Below are 16,071 nucleotides of genomic sequence, written 5' to 3' on the forward strand. Positions count from 1 at the left end.
TTGAAGTCTTTACGCCGAGTCGGAATGCATCTGCTCCGAATCGATACGACACGAGTATAGCCTTGAAGGAGCGGCGAGGTTTGTTCATTTCTCCATTGCGGTTCGCAAGGAGCATTTATCTGGTTACAAATGGCCTTTTAGCAAAAAAGAGCAAATAATGCCAATACTCTCGTAGACTGGCGCGATGAAGTCGAGCCGTGAGAAGCTCGACACCAGGTTCCGAGCACTAAACAGCCCGTCTAGAGTTTTTGAGGATCTCGGCGACAAAGGTCTCTGAGAAATGCGCATGTTTCGCCTGGGACAGAGTTGAAGACGCTAGTGAAACCTCCGAAGCCACCCTGTGATGCGATTGCCACTGTACGTGAACGACATGGGTCGAAGCGTGCATGCAAACGTTTACGCTTTTGTACTGCAATGTCGCGACAGTCACTTTGTCGAAGCGTTCGCTACAGATCAAGGAACCGTGAGATTGAGGAGCAACGAAAACGCCGAGACAAGGGGGATTACGAGGAAAGGGGAAGTCAAGCTTGCGATCGAGACAGAAAAGGCTATCTGTTGAAGCTTTCAAGAGCCGCGACACGTTCGAGCGGCGAAACCCCTATCGAGACGCACCTTTGAAACGTAATTTTCGTTGCCTCATGCATGCCTCGACGTCAGAGAGTTATCGAGCGGACGAACCTTTGGCTAGTACAGATCGCAATCAGTTCAAGCAGGTTCTAATTGGAAGACATGTCCGAGCAGGCAAAGGTCATGGATAGAATGGCAACAACAAGCATGACAAACATCCAAAAGAGAGAGAGAGAGAGAGACAGTCGATCACAACAGCTTTAATCGTAGTTTTTCGCATGCTCACCAAGTCGAGACATCCCTCAATCGGGCTCGACCTATCCAACCTCGCCACCACCAACTCGTCTGATCCTGCGTCGTGTGCTTATGCGCTGGCTGATCGACAGCTCGAGGCGGGTAAGAGTCTTGTTGGCGACGCTCTCGACCCGAACTTGCAGTACTATCATCCTGCGAAGAGTCTTCGTCTTCCCACTCGGCATCACCTTCGTTGGTACGTTCACCACCATCGAGACGCTGACCTCCCTCGAGTTCGAACCCGGCTCGACGTTCAGCCGCATCGAGTTCTGCGCCGTCGTGAACGACTCCCTGTGCCGCTTGTCGTCGTTCACCTCTCTCCTTCCTGCCCCGCATCATAAGTGCTCTGATGCCCCACCCTCTGCGGACATCTTCAGGTAACCCAGGAGGTTTCGCAGCCTGTGCGACCGCAGCTGCATCGTGGGCGGTACGCAATCGAGTCAAGAACGGGACAAAAATGTTGAGGACCGGATCGTAGAAATGGTGCGAGGTTGGGCGAGATGACGACAGGGTCGATTCCGTATCGGTACCGAGTCGCGAAGGCGTCGTTCGGGGAGGAGTCAAATGATGAGTACTCGCCGGACCTGGCGCAGGCCTCGACGTGCCAGACAGATCTCGTAGCTCGATCGCTTCGGTGGACGTCGCCCGGTCGTCAATGGTCGCGCTCCGTCCGAGCCGACGTCGCAAAGCTGGACCTCCGGTTGAAGGTGCTCGAGAAGACGATGTCGAACCTCGTAGCGCTTCCGCCTCTGCCTTCTCCTTGGCTTCCTTCCTGCGACGTTTCGCCTCAATTTTGCGTTCCTTCTTCTCCCGCTTGCGCTGCACATCCTCTGCCTCGCCGGCCCACATGCCCGCGCCAACCCACCACCAGAACCCGACCCAACTCTGCCACAAGAGGATGCACGTCACGACTCCTGGAAGCCATTTCATGCGGTCCTCTTTGATCTCGACAAAGTTGACCGCGGTGCCGAGTACTCCGAGCGTGAGTGCCATGACGCCAAAGATGGCGGTGCCGCCCTCGGCCCGCCACGCGCGCGAGCGGTTCAGCGTGAGGCCCCAGATGAACAGAGCCATCGTGTACAGGAGCGTGAGGGAAGAGTTGGCCGTATTCCAGATGGCGTCGCCGAGATCGTTGACGGCCGGTTTCGTCGACAGCGTCGTGAAACTGAGGGCAAAGGTGGACAGGGCAAGTGGACCGAGGAGACCGAGGATCAGGTTGACTTCGAGGGTCGACGGGAACAGCATCGTCAGGAATTGGATGTGGGTCGAATGGACGATCAAGGCATTCAACCCCTGCATGCAGAGCCAGCCGCCTCGCTGCGCGGTCGTCCAATCGTCATCGGGCAGGGTGATCTCGATGTAGTCAAACATGAACGGCCATTGTCGACCGCTGCTGTACAGGTTGACCATGACGAGTCGCAATTGAATCGAGATGTTGGCGAGCGAGAGCATGGCCGCGGACGTCTGGCGAAGAACGACAAGGGCTAAAGGTCAAGAGTCATGGCCCGGGGAAGAAAGACGAGACGAGGGGGCTAGCATACCTGTAGGGCATAGTTGAGCTTGGACAGCGGGAGATGGTAGCGGATCGTAAAGAGAAGATGAATGAGGAGCATGCCGAGCAAGCACAGCGTGATTCCGAGGATGACGAGCTGCACGGGCATGGCATACACGAAATTGGGCAGTGCGGCTTGAGCCCCAATGCGGCCAGCTCATGGTCAGCCAGGCGGGTTCCAAACACGTGCAGAGTCGAGGACCGTACCGAGGAGAGGGTCGAGTCCCGCATCTTGCGCCGCATCGGATCCCGAGGACAAGGCGGACGAAAGTGCGCTGGGTCGATTCGACGTCAGATTCAAATCTGACCACTCTGGCGAGGCTACCAGGAACAGGCACTTACGCCGAAACGGAGGGCGAGATGGAGGAGAGCGTGGCGGACGGAGGCAGTGCGAGCAGCGATGCGACCGCACTGGATACTTGAGGGTCGTTCAGGTCGACATCGAAGCTCACGCGGCTCATGTGGGCCGTCCCGCACGAGGGGCAGCTCGATGCCGGATAGCGATCAAGACGTGACCGTCGACCTCGACTGCAGGGTAGCACGCCCTTCCTGCTGGATCACGATTGCACGCGAGCTGTTCAATCTATCCCCACAAGGGTGTCGTAGGCGGCGCAAAAGTCGGGACTGGGTGAGGGGTGGTGGGGCCAAGAGGCGCAGCAAAGCGATGACCGCGCCTCTTTGAATCCTCCCTCTCTCGAACCACACACCCCGACATTGGGGTAGCAGCCGCCCCCACCTTCTGAGAGTCTTGTAAGCGAGGCAGCTCACCCAGACGAGTACCAGTCTTGGGGAATTGCACGATTGCCAGGCGGGGCCGGTGTGCTTGCTGCGATCCTCATATCGACTCGCTGCACTTGAGCAGTCTCCGCTCAGAGCAGAGCAATCGAGGCACGCTGAACACGGTCGCTATCCACACTAGAGGGATACCATGAACGACTCGAGTCCGCCCGGTTACTCGCTCGGTCTCGACACCGCCTCGTTCTCGCCAGCAACGTCGCCCTCGGTCCTGCTCAACCTCGCGCCGCTCGTCGGCTCGACCACATTTCAGCTCGGATACCTCGGACATGGTCCAGCGTTCATCGCGGGAGACGTTCAGATCAAGTACGCCGGGACCGCACAGGCCAAGCCGAGATGCAGCAAGCTCGTCGTCTCGTTCCGTGGGCTCGAACGCGTCCAAGGCGCAGAGCCCATCGAGCTGTGCGAACAGACCGAGGTCATCTGGGGCATCGGCGCCGCGGGAACGTCGTCGTCGGCGTCGTCGAGCACGGTCGAGCCCGCGGACGACTTTCCCCCGAGCGACTCGCCGTTTCGACTCACCATCACGCCCGACCTCCCCGTCTGTCTTCACCTCGGCACATCCTCCCTCGAGTACCACCTCACTGCCGAACTGCATTTCGCCGACCCGGCCCTGCCCCCGATCGCCCGCTGCGCTCCGGTCCATCTCGCGCGAAGCTCGCCACTGGACTCGTCCAGATTGATGAGCCCGTCGATCGTGTCGACCCGAAATCCCGTCGCCGCCAGTGTCAAGCTGCAACGTACCGTGTTTTGCACGGGCGAGCCGGTCGAACTGGTCGCTCGCGTCGAGATTCCCACGGCACAAGCAGTCGCAGACGGACTACGTTTGCGGACGGTCAGTGCTGAGCTTGTCAGGACGATCGAGGTCAGACCCATCGCTGCGACGAGCTCGAACGCGGCGACGATTCCGGATCTGCAGCATGTCCAACGAACAGTCCTCGCTCACTCGGGCAAGTCAGCGAGGTTCTCCCCGGAACGACCGATCGTGATCAGGCTCGTCCTGCATCCTCCCGCTGAACTCGCGTGCGAGTCCATCACCCAAGTTTGTCACCGCATCCCCCTGTCCCGGTCGCCTTCATATCTTTGACCTGTCCTTCTCACAGACGACAATCTGCCATACGGTCTCGTTTGCCGTCAAGGTCACGATCGGCTTGTTCAGCCTGGGCTCGAACGCCCCGGCTCCTACTTCTGGATCAGCGACTGCAGCGTCAGACACAGTCCTGACACAGCCTATAACCATCGTTCCTGCATCGATATCAACATTGCGAACAGACAAGCAAAAGGAAGCCATGAACTTTGGCCTCGAGCCTTCTGGAACTCCTCAACCATGGAGCGACTACTCGGCGCCTCCTGTGTCTCCGCCGACAGAGTCTCCGAGCGAAGCGTTCGTCGCTGACGGCCCAGTCCCGAGCTACTTTGAGAACAGTGCCGACGACCCAGGCGTCCCAGCCGCCGCCGCCTCTTCGTCTTCTATCCCAAACAGCTGGACTCGGGAGCTCGATCCTCCCAATGGCGAAGAAGAAGACGAAGAAGAGTACGATGGGTACGAGGCCATGTCGATCCCGACAGAAGAAGCCGGACCTCCCCCTCCAGCGATAGACGAGGATGTCAGCCCGCCGTCACCTTCTGAAGTCGCGCGGACTTTGCCTCTCAACGATCTCTCACTCGAAGTCGAGGACGACTTGCACGCGCGCAACGACTCGGTAGGTTCCGACGGGACGAGGCTCTCTGCCGAATTTGAGCGAGGTACTCCCGTCTCGATGCCGGCATCTCCTCCTCCACCTCTCTCTCCCGATCAACACCTCGACGATCTCGCGGACGTGACCCGATTCGACCCAAGTTCGTCGAGCGTGGTGCCTGTCTCGATCCCGCCGGTCCCCTTGCCGCTGCCACTCTCGGTCACGTTCCCTGAAAACCTCCCGCCACCGTATATTGTCACATCGCGGCTGCAATCATCCCCAATCGTCGACGGGTCCAACCATCAGAGCCAATCGCCTTCTCAATCTCGACCGTGTACGCCATCTTCCCCTCCTCCGCCGGCATCACGGTCGCCGGCGCACTCTCCTTCGTCCCGGATGTACGCTCGGACCCCGCCTCGACACCCGCCGGGTCACGTCGACCCTTCGACCGGTGAGTCATTGCGAGATCCACCTCCATACCGAGAACAAGAACAGGACTCGAGTCGATAGAGGGTCTGAGGATCGCCGCTGGACTGGGCGTTTGAGGAGATGATGTAAAAAACCGTGGAGATTTTCTGCTCCATTGAACCCCGGGAGATCTGAGAGGAGCGGCAGTAGTAGCAGCGGTCATTGGAACATGATGTCACTGCGCAAAACCCATTTCGTGCCTTGTTCGACGAGTCGCTGAAAGGCATAGTAGAGTCACAAACCTGTCAGTCGCAGGCGCGTGAAAGCGCAGCATAGTAAGAACAGACTTACGCCCTCGTGGAGACTACAATGACGACCATGTCGATGCAAGAGTGCTCGACCCTGTTTCAATTCGGGTACGATTGCGACTCCGTTGGCCTTGCGAGTTGGGTTTGGATAGAACGCGGTCTCGCCTCCTTTGACCCCGTTCTCGGTTCCAGTGAGGTACACGAGCAGAGTCCACTGAGAAGTCGCGCCCGTGGTAGGGTCTCGCACATCGTCATCGTAGTGAGGGCCAAAGTAACTGCCCGGGTCGTACCGGTAACACCGAACGTTGCCGTTGAGGCCACACGGGAGTTTCGCGCGACCTGGAACCTGATCTCGTCCTTGCAAGAGCTCGAGATGGTCGGTACACAGTTGGGCGAGTCCCGAGTCGGTCCACAAACGTTGTGCGAACTCGTCGTCTTGGATTTGAAACCGATGGTTCGTACGTGCGGCTTCACCCTTGCGGGGGATCGGGTTTGGAGCAGTCCAGGAAATCGAACGAGACTGTAACAGCGCGAGGAAAGCATCGAGAGTCTTGGGTGGGAGGAAGTGATCGACGACGAGGATCCCAGGCGCGACTTGGTGCAGTTCGAGCGGCTTTCGTGGCGGCAAGATAGTTGGCCATGCGACTGCGCCAGATTCGCTTGAATTCCTCGGCTGCGGCATGGTTCGTCGAGGAGAGAGAGAGAGAGAGAGAGAGAGATGAGACTGATCAGATGCAGGCGGTGTGGGGGACCTCGACGTCAAACTCGTCCCTGCCTTCCCTCTTTGACAGGCGGCCATGTTTTCCACGTTGGCGCGAGGGTACAATTCGCTTCAGCAATCGGCGCAACCACAGTCCGCCGCGTCGACCATCGACAAGCTGTGCGACCGCTTGCTTCAACACGACTCGCCCGACGAACGCAGAGCCGCACTCCTCTCGCTCAAAGGCCTCAGTCGCGATTGGAAGTCGGTCAGTACTCGCTTCCCTTCCCTTCTTCACCCCCGAACGCGCAATCCTCATTCAACTCGATCGTAATTCACAGGAAGTTGGCTCGAGAGCACTTCCGATCTTGCTCGGTGTCCTCGAGGACGATGCTGCTCAGGATGTCGAGACAGCAAAGGCCGTCGTCGAAACTCTGTCCCTCTTATGCGAGGTTGAAGAAGTAGATGGTCGCGTACGTTCACCGAGTTCCCGACTGTTTGCTCCTCGCCCCTGCGAGCTGATGCACTTTCTTCTGTGATGCAGCCTGTCCGGGACGATTCGGGGCTACGCAACACAGACTCGTTCCTCGCGACACCCTCACCACTGCACAAACTCTTGACGCTCCTCACTCCGACTCACTTTTACCTGCGCTTCTTCTCGTTGCAACTCTTGGGCATCTTGCTCAACAACCGCAGTCGCGAGGTGCAAGGGTACGTTCTGACGAGCCCCGGAGGCATCGGCAGACTGGTCGAAACCCTCGACGATTCCCGCGAAATCATTCGCAATGGTACGCCGAAACCTTGATTTTCCCCCTTTCAACCCGAATCCGAATCCACTGACACTTTTGAAATTAACGTTCGAACAGAGTCACTCCTCTTGATCATCACCCTCACGACATCGAACGCAGAGATCCAGAAATTGTTGGCGTTCGAAGGCGCGTTCGACAAACTCTTCTCGATCGTCCGGAACGAGGGGGGCATTGGCAGTGGGGGCATTGTCGTACAAGACTGTCTCGCAGCCATCGCGGGCTTGTTGAGGTGGAACGTGTCGAACCAAGTGAGCAAAACCCATGCTCACCCTTTTTCTCTCCCGCATAGTGGAACGAGTACGTCCGGAACTGACTGACCCTCGCTCTCGAAATCCCCCTGGAACAGAACTACTTTCGCGAAACTTCTTGCATCCCCTTGCTTGCACCGCTGTTGCTGTTTCCAAGGCTCAATGCACTCAACTCGAACTCGTTGTCGACCTTTGCGTTCCAATCGTGGTCCGAACAGAAAACGATCAACGCGGGACTTGTCATCTCGATCGTCCGCATGCTCGTGGGAGGAGCAGGGAGCGGCAAACTCAGCAACCAAAAAGCACTGTTGGCGAGCGGAGTGACCCGCTGCCTGATCGAACTCGGGTTGGCCAGCAACGCACCCGTCATGGTCAAATCGCAGGTGCGCGAAAACATGTGATTCGTTTTTGGAACAGTCAAGTCCATGACGTCTGACTCTCTCGGCTATGACAGGCATTGCACGCATTGGCCGACATCCTGAAATTGTCACCACCGAATCAAGAACTGCTCACGTCGCTAATCGTCACGCCTCTGATCCCTCCAAGAGCTCCTCCCGCATTCATTGCCGATCCGACAGGCCCTACAGATGACGACGGTGCACGATCGACCGCCTCGGACGGTTACAACTCGGCTCATCAGTCTCAACACCTTTCTCAGGAATACGGTCACAACGACTCGTACGCACAGACACATCACCCCGAAGGCACCGTCGACGACAGCTTTCATTCCCCGAGAAGCAACGGTCACGCTGTTGGGAGCAGGAAATGGAAAAAGGGTACTCCGGTACCGGCAGTCGTGGCAGTCGTCAGCCTCGCGGTCAATGGGGATAGTGTCACTGCCGGCAGAGAAGGATTGAGACTCCGCGCTGCTGCTGCAAGCCTGTTTCAAGTATGTCTTTCTAACCCGGGCGAGATCTAGGTACAGTCGGGAAAGGGTGGGTAGATTCGATTCACTAAACCTTTGGCCACTCGCTTAGAATTATGTCGCGGGTTCGACCGAGACTCAACTCGGAATTCTTTCGACCATGTCTGCACCTCAACCCGAAGATCTTCCTGGACCCGACGGCTCGCCAGGTATGCATTGGGTTCTCCCTCTTTCAAATCGTTCAAAGAAAAGCGATCACTCACATCAACTCGCTCTCGTCCCCATAAAGGTCAACGAACACAATCTGCCGGATCGATCCTGCTACACGCGCTTCGAGTGTTCCCGACTTCGAGTCGCAACGAACCTTTCGACTCGCAACCTTCGTTCTTCGCCTCACTCCTCTTCTCGCACCTCCTGCTACATTCGGAAACATCGAAAGCGTTCGCGCGTCGGATCTATTTCGTCGGATCCGACACGGAACCGGGTGGCGAAGGTGACGAGGACGAGCGCACTTCCCTCGTCGCGATCCTCGTTGGCAACTTGATGATGGCACAACGCGAACAAGCGATGAATCAGAATCAAGGTCTAGGGTCCGAAGTGTTTCTCGAATGGAGTCGAGTCATGATCGGATACTTGACCGCACTCGCGACCTGGTTGTGGGAGAGTCCTGGAACCGTCAAAGAATTCCTCAGTGAGGGTTCGAACCTCCAAGTGGTTGAGTCTCGAGCACCCATCTCTCTCGGTTTTCCTCAGTCGCGAACCCGAGGCGCTGACCTGGTCGTGACCGCAGCTGATACAACCTGTCACACAAGCATCGGGGGTCGACTCGCTCGTACAGGGATTGTGCGCGTTTGTGCTTGGAATCTGCTACGAATACAATCGCGAACCTGGACCCATCACGAGGTACTTCCTCTCTTTCTCTCTGTCTCTCCTTCTTCAGCAACTTTCCAAGATGTCGTGAGCTGATCGGTGGAATTGCTCGGAAAATCCAATCCAGGGAAACACTGCATCCGATCCTACAATCTCGAGTCGGTCCTGATCAATTCGTTTCGAGGATCCTCCGACTACGAGAAGATCCGAGGTTCAGGACCGTCGGCCCAAACGTGTTGGAATTGTCAGACAGTGACGATTCTTCCCTCGACGGGGTAGGCGAAGAAGACGGGTTGTGGTTCGATTTTACCTTTGTCGAATTTCTGAAAACGAATTACAGCAAGTCGTTCTTCGTTTCGCGCCTCGCTACGTCTCTCGCGCTCAATGAATTCACTGACCCGGACCATCTTGGCATTGTGGAACACAGTCGCAGTCCAACGTGCGATTTTGGTTGATCCTCACGCGACGACGTCCATGCGTAAGAGATTCTGCCCTTGCATCTGACCTCATGAATAGGCTGACACGTCTGCTGGTTGAATATAACAATAGGCACCTCGATCGACGCTTCATCAACGTCGGACCTCGTGACTGCGCTGCGAGCTTCGCTGACGGACCAGGCGAGAGAGTTGGAAGAAATGAGAGACCTCGTGCAACAGGTCCAGACAGAACGTGAGGAGGAAGTGAGTGACCCCAAGTTCCTTTCCCAACAAGCGTTCTTCCTCATCAACGTGATACAGTTCACCCTTGCTGATGGTCTTTTGGCATGTTTTGTCGACTTTTCTTTTTTGGTGTCTGTTAGCGATCGGCTTTCCAAACTGAAGTCGCTTCGCTCAGCGACACGATTTCGAGACTCGCAGCTCAACTATCGCTCGCACGAAGCGAGAAAGACGAGACGGACAAAGAACAGGAAGATTTGCTGGTCCTCCTCGAAGACTTGTCGATCAAACGCAAACAGGACAAGAAGAGGATGAGGATCGCGCTGTTGGAAGTCAGTGAGGACGAAGATGAGGATGATGAGGATGCAAACGAGGACGAAAGGCATGATGAACCCGAAACCGGAAACGAAGCCTATGAGGAAAGAGGTACAGGCGAACCCGAAGAGGACGAGCATTTAAAACCAGAAATCAATGACTCGGAACATGACCGGCCGCAGGAGCTTGAAACCCCAGCCAACGAAGTGGATTACCCTACAACATACGAGGAGGCGTACGGAAACGAGCCAGAATATGTTTACGACCACGTCTCACCAGCTAAACGGTCAGAGGAGGAGTATGTCTATGGTGAAGAGAGCGCGGTCTTCAGAGGTGGCGGGTACGACGCAGAACCGTTTCGGGATGGTGCGACTCCAGGAGAGGGTCCGACGGGCTGGACCCCAGACGGATATTCTTACACGCCTCATGACCACTATCGGACCTCGGCGAACAGCTCGTCTTTGACTTAGTTTGTTCAGATTACCTTGCCTCTTTTCTCTCTCGCACACAGTGATCAATCCATGTTGTCTCATCCGAACTCCTCTTCTCTCTCTCTCGAGTACGCGATTCAGAGAAAAACGGGAGGATACTGCTTTTTCGATTTCTTTTGCGCACGGAGGGCTACACCATCATTTGATCGTCTCCAAGAAGTGGCAAGGCAGGTGCAGGAGTACTCGTCGTAGCATTCGCGGCAAATTTCGCCGACTTGTCTTTCTTCTTTTTGCGTTTGGGCGGTTCGTGCACGACTTGCATCGAAGCCGGCAGAGTTGGGTCGGTCGGGCGCGGTCGACTGCTCTTGTACGGAATCTTGCCGGACAGAGGGACCTTGTGCCGAGTCGTTTTGGGTCGGTTGGTTTGGAGGGCATCGTCGATGAGACCAAACTCGGTATCTTGTCGCTGCGTGAGGATGGGTTGCAAAAGTCCGATCTGAAGCGAGATTGCGTCCGAGGTAAGGGGCACGAAAGGTGGAGGTGGAGGATACAGCACGAGAGAGGTCGAGCTGGTTGCGCGCACCATGTCAGTATTGCCTCGAAGCAGACTGCACACTGAAATGAGAAATTAGAACACACCTCTCTGGAGACAGTGTCATGTCCCCGCGGAAGACTCGTTTCGGAACGACGAGCGTCGCACTTCCTAATTCGCGGTCGAGTCCCACCTCGCCGAGACCGAAAAAGTCGTCGCCCGTCCAATTCGACACTTCCCCTCTGTATATGCGGTGATCGAAGGTTCGGTCAGATGGAGGAATGAGGCGGCTAGGGAAGGCATAAAGGGAGACTGACCGGACTAGAGCTTCTCCTCCATCTGCGTCGATGATCTGATCCGCTTCGTCCACCGCCTTCTCGTCTTCAGGAGTCAATGCGTGGAGACGAGCTTGTCGCGATCGTTCCAGCTTGTCGAGTAGATCGGTCAACCGAGTCGAGTAGTGATCAATATCATCGGTGACATAATCTCGCAGGGTTGAGGGCGAGGGGATACCGCTCTCCGAGAGCGCATGCGCAAGAATTTCCTTCAGTGTTGTGGTGATGTCAATAAGGCGACTATAGCAATATAGCGGACATATTGAAACGTTTCGGTCACTCACTTCTTTTGATTTGGCAGCGCCGTACCGGTCTGCGAAAAAGCGCATTGTCCGACCGAGATTTGAAATGTATTCGGCGGCAGCGTGAGTCAGGACATCGAGTGCCATCGCGCTCGAGCCTTGAGAGCTAGATGTCAGCAACCCAGCAATCTCCTCGTGCGTAACGGTTCAACTCACCTTCGAAGCCAGCGTGGTCGAGCACTCCCGCTGTCGCTGCTTTCAGAGCATCTCGTGCTGCGACTGGAGCCGTCGCTGGGCAGCGGAATGCCGATTTTCGTACAGAGGCAGCCGCGAAACGTGCGCGTTTGCGTGGTCGAGGCCGAATCGGCTCGGAGGAGTCGCCAAGAAGCCCACCCTCCGGCACATCTTCGTCAGATTCATCGATCAGCACAGCCGGAAGATCCTGAGGATAGACGAGAGTGAGTTAGCAACGACTGGATGAAAGCTAGACCGAGTTATGGCAAGCTCACCTTGAAATCTCCTGCCTGATTCTCCCGGAGCAATCGATCGCCTTCGACCCTGATCCGCCGCAGAAGATCACAGTTGCTCTTCATCTTGACAGCCAATCCGGTTTCTCCTTTGTGCACTGGCTTGCTGCGCTTCACCCGCTTGCGCACTGGTTCTGCCTCGGACCCGTTCACGACCGCTTTCCCCTTGCCTTTCGTGTTCGAGGTCCCGGTCGAAGTAGGCATGTATGGCGTTGCTCTGTACCCGATCCACGGGATCCGAGGCACTCCCGCTGCGAGTGCCGCGATTGGCAGCTCTTCGGTCTTGTGAACAGAGGAGCGCGGCGGGTCGTTATCGTGCCCATCTGGCTTGCCGTTGACTGAAGGTCGAGTGGATGACTCGGCATGAGGGAAGAGTTGAGATGAGTGGGAAGCTGATGCGACGAGGTCCCACCACAGCGATTCGACGGGTTCTGTCGGGTCTCGAAGTGCGCCAGAAGCCGTCTTCAAGGGTGAAGCGGGTTGAGACGTCTGCGAAGATGGCGTTGAAGGGTCGGCATGGGTCGAGCTGCCACTCTGTAGAATCGGTCTGGGGAGAGCCGGCAGGATTGTCGGATTGAGCGAACGGATCAGAGCCGCAACGCGGTTCTTGTCCTCTGACGCCGACGTGGATGATGTCGATGGAGCAGTAGACAGATCGGACGCGGGCAAGACGGACGAAGTGGGGACAGGCTTGAAGTCGGAGCGCTCGAGGCGAGAAAGTTCGGCTTCAAGCACGAGGAAATCGTTCATAGTGTGAGCAGTGCGGACGAGTGCTGGCCGCTCTTCAAACGGCAATTGAACGAGCGCTGGAGGCGCGGGCGAGGCAGAAATCCGAGCGAGCTGATCATGGAAAGATTAACGATTGAATTAGCGTAATGTTCTCACAAGACGTGTTCTGGTGGAGATCGTACCGGCCCTCTGCTTGCTTTGCGATGCAGTTGCTTCTCGACCATTCCCGGGGTCTGTGATCGCGACTGTGCTGGAGAGTCTGTACCATCACGACCTGAAGCCGGGAGAAATGTTCAGCAAATGCGGTCTCGATTCTGGACATGGGTGGCGCGACTGACCGTCTCCGTTCAAGCCATGAAAGATTCGCTCGCTGACGCCACGGCGACTCCGGTCATCGTCGCTCTCGGCGTCGGCATCTCCATCCTCATTGTCCGGGGTACACGCCAAGAAACTACCATTCCGCCGGTCAAGAGGACCGAGCGAAGCGGCCAACAAATTGCGTTGGTTCATGACGGGATCGGTGATGAACTCGAGCAGTTGGTGCGATTTTTCCCGGAGCGCTTGAGCGTTCGCTCGAAGCGGATGATCCTGGTTACCCAAGAAGCGGTTTCAGTCCATGCTTGTCGGCGAAGTGCGTTTCGCCAAGACTCACAGGATGACTGTTGTAGAGCAAGCAGTTTGACCAGATGAGGTCGAGATCCTCTGCAAACGCTTTCTTGGTGCGGAACGACTGCTGGCGCACTTTCTTGAGCAACGTTGCGAGATCCATCGGACGTTTGATGACTTGTGGATCGGAGGGTCGATCAGCACACATACAAGACAAGTCGTTGACACTGAAAGTGCTCACCATCGTAGTAATCTGGTACATCTGACTTGCGAACTTTCTGTAGGAAAGGACCAGAGTGCTCCTGTGCGGCGCGAAGGAACGAGGTCAACACGCAATTTGGATGGAGACAAAGACGGCTGGCACAAGATGCCTCACCGTGGTGTTCTTAATCTCGTTCACGATGCGCTCGAGCGTGTCCTGAAAGTCGGTCGCGGCGGACTTGTCGTCCTACAAAGTGCAAGGGGCGATGTCAGCGAAACGCGACTGCGGCTTCGGGCGTCGACCCATACGCGGGGGAGCAGCAAGTAGGACGCGTACGACAGCTTCACTGGCCTCGATCACGAGGCGCTTGAGTTCGAGCGAATTGTATTTGGGCCGCGTCGGGCGAACGCCGACTGACGTGCCCTTGTGCGACTCTTTGAGACGCGCCTGCCGCGCATCGATCGCGGCAAAGAGGTACTGTGGGCGAGTATCCGAATCATCAATACGCGCCCTCGAGCGAGGCGTGGTGTGGCCGAATGACTCACCTTCATGGAGGCGGCTCGCGCCCGGAATCGACCGGTCCCTCCAATGTCCTCGCCACTCTAGACTGGCTCGGACTGGCGCAGGCGTGATCCGGAGTGTCGTTCTTGGCTGGGCCAGCTGTCGGGTGACCGTGCGCGAGGCTGGGCCTTCGGGTATCGTGGTCGGCGGTGTTGCGGCGGCGCCGCGCAAATTGGACGACGAATAATTTCTCGTGACTCCCGATCCTGCTCCTCTCGCGCTCGTCCGCTGCTCTGTACTGAACTCGTCGTCTCTGCTACGCAGTAGCCACATGCTCTTACGAGCAACCAGCGCTTGAAGCACTGCAAAGCATGACGCGAGGGCGGAGCTAGACTCCGCACAACTTTACTTGACCGTCCTTTGCGATCGGTAGCTCTCGCTTGGGTTCTGGCTCGTCCTGAGCTGTCATCTGATCGTACATTGTGTGTATTGCAAACTCGATCCGTCATCTGATCGAAACCTTTTCCCTTGATGGGCACCATCCCCTCGGCTCCGGCGCTTGCATAGCTGCTCAGGGCCATGTGCAGCTACGACTTCCGTTCATCGGGTTATTCACATCTTCTCCGACTTGCCCTTGGCTCCCTCCCAGAAAGTGACTCCCTCGGTGCGCTCGATCTTGAGCTTGGCTTGCTTGTAGAAGATGTGGTCTGTCGGCTGCCACGATTCAGGCTCGTTGTCGTTCTCAAATTCGAACAAGGCTGGATACGCCAAAAACATGCTGAAGAAAGCACCGGGCGTCAGCGGCGCTGCCACGGGCGGTGGCTTGCTCTTGACCGAGGGAGCAAGGACTCACTTGCGCCCTTCATCCGCAATCGGGGATCCACAGGTTTTGCATCGCAACTAGAGTCAACTGACACTTGTTAGCCTGGTCCGACGGCTATTGTTGCGGCAGAACGAGAACGCCGTACCTTTGCGGGCAAGTGTCGTCCCACTTTCTAATCGACAGCTCGAACACGCCGCGGGGTCAGCAGTGTTGCGTTTGCGAGGGACTCGATTTCGACGAAAAGGCTGGCACGAGCCGAATGAGAGAGAAAGCATGGAACTCGCCTTGTCATGTGTCTGATAGAACGCGAGCGAGTCATAGCTGTCAGGATCGAATCGGACCATGTCTTTCTTGAACAGGACCGCGCGTTGACTCGTGGCTCCATGCGTGACCCTGCATGTGTCGCAGTGGCAGCACACGCTCGAGACGGGTTCCGAGTTCACCTCGTAGCGCACGGCCTGTAGCGGAGTATAATCAGAACTTTGTCAGCTTGCTCTGGCCGATTACCTTCCGATTGCTCGCGAATCTCACTCCACAGTGGCAGTGTGCCCAGTACCTAGGTTCGAGATAGATGATATTAGTGTCGAAAATCTCGACCTGCGTCGAACCAAGAGCGACTTACTTGACTTTAAAGTCGGGGTCCTTGTTTTCGTATCTAGACCTCGTATTTCAATGAGCCGACGATTCTATGAAATCGTTCTTTGGCGTCAAGGAAAGCATGGGCTCACGGCAAAAGGTGAGGGAAATCGTCCAAGTTGCCGTTTTCGTCCTTGGTAAAGTTCTTGTCCTGCTTGTGCGCATGGTCTTGAGGACGTTCGGAAGAGTCCGTCTTGATTTTCTTCGAAGGAGGTTCAGCGGGAGTGTTTGAAGGAGACATCGTTAAATGCTGCACTCGTCGTCCGAAACCTCTATCCGATGAGTTCCCTCCTGAATGCGACGCACAGGGTAATCAGGTACTCACCAGAGCTGGTGTCGAATCGAGAGGAAGTAAGGAAGAGGATGAAAGAGCTGAAGAATGCAGCAGATCGGCGGGCGTCGAGCGCGCGCTCGCGCGACATGGTCGATGTCATTCCGCAA

At 56.5% G+C, this 16,071-nt stretch overlaps 6 protein-coding genes across 6 annotated transcripts; 2 read left to right on the forward strand and 4 right to left on the reverse strand.

Annotated features, from left to right (window-relative positions):
• Nucleotides 1-849: 849 nt before the first annotated feature.
• Nucleotides 850-2,874, reverse strand: JCM15063_003365 (uncharacterized protein; the record flags this gene model as incomplete). Its single annotated transcript, XM_076675286.1, has 4 exons — nucleotides 850-2,325; nucleotides 2,403-2,548; nucleotides 2,621-2,688; nucleotides 2,756-2,874. 4 exons carry the CDS (start codon nucleotides 2,872-2,874, stop codon nucleotides 850-852), a joined length of 1,809 nt encoding a protein of 602 aa, XP_076537370.1.
• Nucleotides 2,875-3,341: 467 nt separating this feature from the next.
• JCM15063_003366 (uncharacterized protein) lies at nucleotides 3,342-5,397 on the forward strand (the record flags this gene model as incomplete). The annotated part of the gene is made up of 2 exons (XM_076675287.1): nucleotides 3,342-4,250; nucleotides 4,312-5,397. 2 exons carry the CDS (start codon nucleotides 3,342-3,344, stop codon nucleotides 5,395-5,397), a joined length of 1,995 nt encoding a protein of 664 aa, XP_076537371.1.
• Nucleotides 5,398-5,514: 117 nt separating this feature from the next.
• JCM15063_003367 (uncharacterized protein) lies at nucleotides 5,515-6,285 on the reverse strand (the record flags this gene model as incomplete). The annotated part of the gene is made up of 2 exons (XM_076675288.1): nucleotides 5,515-5,571; nucleotides 5,647-6,285. 2 exons carry the CDS (start codon nucleotides 6,283-6,285, stop codon nucleotides 5,515-5,517), a joined length of 696 nt encoding a protein of 231 aa, XP_076537372.1.
• A 115-nt stretch (nucleotides 6,286-6,400) lies between these two features.
• Nucleotides 6,401-10,536, forward strand: JCM15063_003368 (uncharacterized protein; the record flags this gene model as incomplete). Its single annotated transcript, XM_076675289.1, has 13 exons — nucleotides 6,401-6,571; nucleotides 6,645-6,776; nucleotides 6,848-7,091; nucleotides 7,170-7,360; nucleotides 7,459-7,743; nucleotides 7,815-8,249; nucleotides 8,338-8,434; nucleotides 8,515-8,939; nucleotides 9,016-9,128; nucleotides 9,223-9,434; nucleotides 9,523-9,573; nucleotides 9,645-9,775; nucleotides 9,895-10,536. The coding sequence occupies 13 exons, from the start codon at nucleotides 6,401-6,403 to the stop codon at nucleotides 10,534-10,536; spliced, it is 3,129 nt and encodes a 1,042-aa protein (XP_076537373.1).
• A 151-nt stretch (nucleotides 10,537-10,687) lies between these two features.
• Nucleotides 10,688-14,221, reverse strand: SPT7 (SAGA histone acetyltransferase complex subunit SPT7; the record flags this gene model as incomplete). Its single annotated transcript, XM_076675290.1, has 13 exons — nucleotides 10,688-11,066; nucleotides 11,137-11,271; nucleotides 11,347-11,573; nucleotides 11,649-11,764; nucleotides 11,823-12,048; nucleotides 12,116-12,973; nucleotides 13,045-13,136; nucleotides 13,201-13,450; nucleotides 13,515-13,645; nucleotides 13,710-13,770; nucleotides 13,845-13,916; nucleotides 14,007-14,147; nucleotides 14,216-14,221. The coding sequence occupies 13 exons, from the start codon at nucleotides 14,219-14,221 to the stop codon at nucleotides 10,688-10,690; spliced, it is 2,694 nt and encodes an 897-aa protein (XP_076537374.1).
• Nucleotides 14,222-14,783: 562 nt separating this feature from the next.
• JCM15063_003370 (GFA family protein) lies at nucleotides 14,784-15,871 on the reverse strand (the record flags this gene model as incomplete). Its single annotated transcript, XM_076675291.1, has 7 exons — nucleotides 14,784-14,949; nucleotides 15,025-15,071; nucleotides 15,140-15,166; nucleotides 15,279-15,452; nucleotides 15,526-15,550; nucleotides 15,617-15,649; nucleotides 15,723-15,871. 7 exons carry the CDS (start codon nucleotides 15,869-15,871, stop codon nucleotides 14,784-14,786), a joined length of 621 nt encoding a protein of 206 aa, XP_076537375.1.
• Nucleotides 15,872-16,071: the final 200 nt, after the last annotated feature.

Source organism: Sporobolomyces koalae (assembly GCF_050403365.1).
Source record: "Sporobolomyces koalae JCM15063 DNA, S_koalae_JCM15063T_v1_ctg1, whole genome shotgun sequence".
NCBI lineage: Eukaryota > Fungi > Basidiomycota > Microbotryomycetes > Sporidiobolales > Sporidiobolaceae > Sporobolomyces > Sporobolomyces koalae.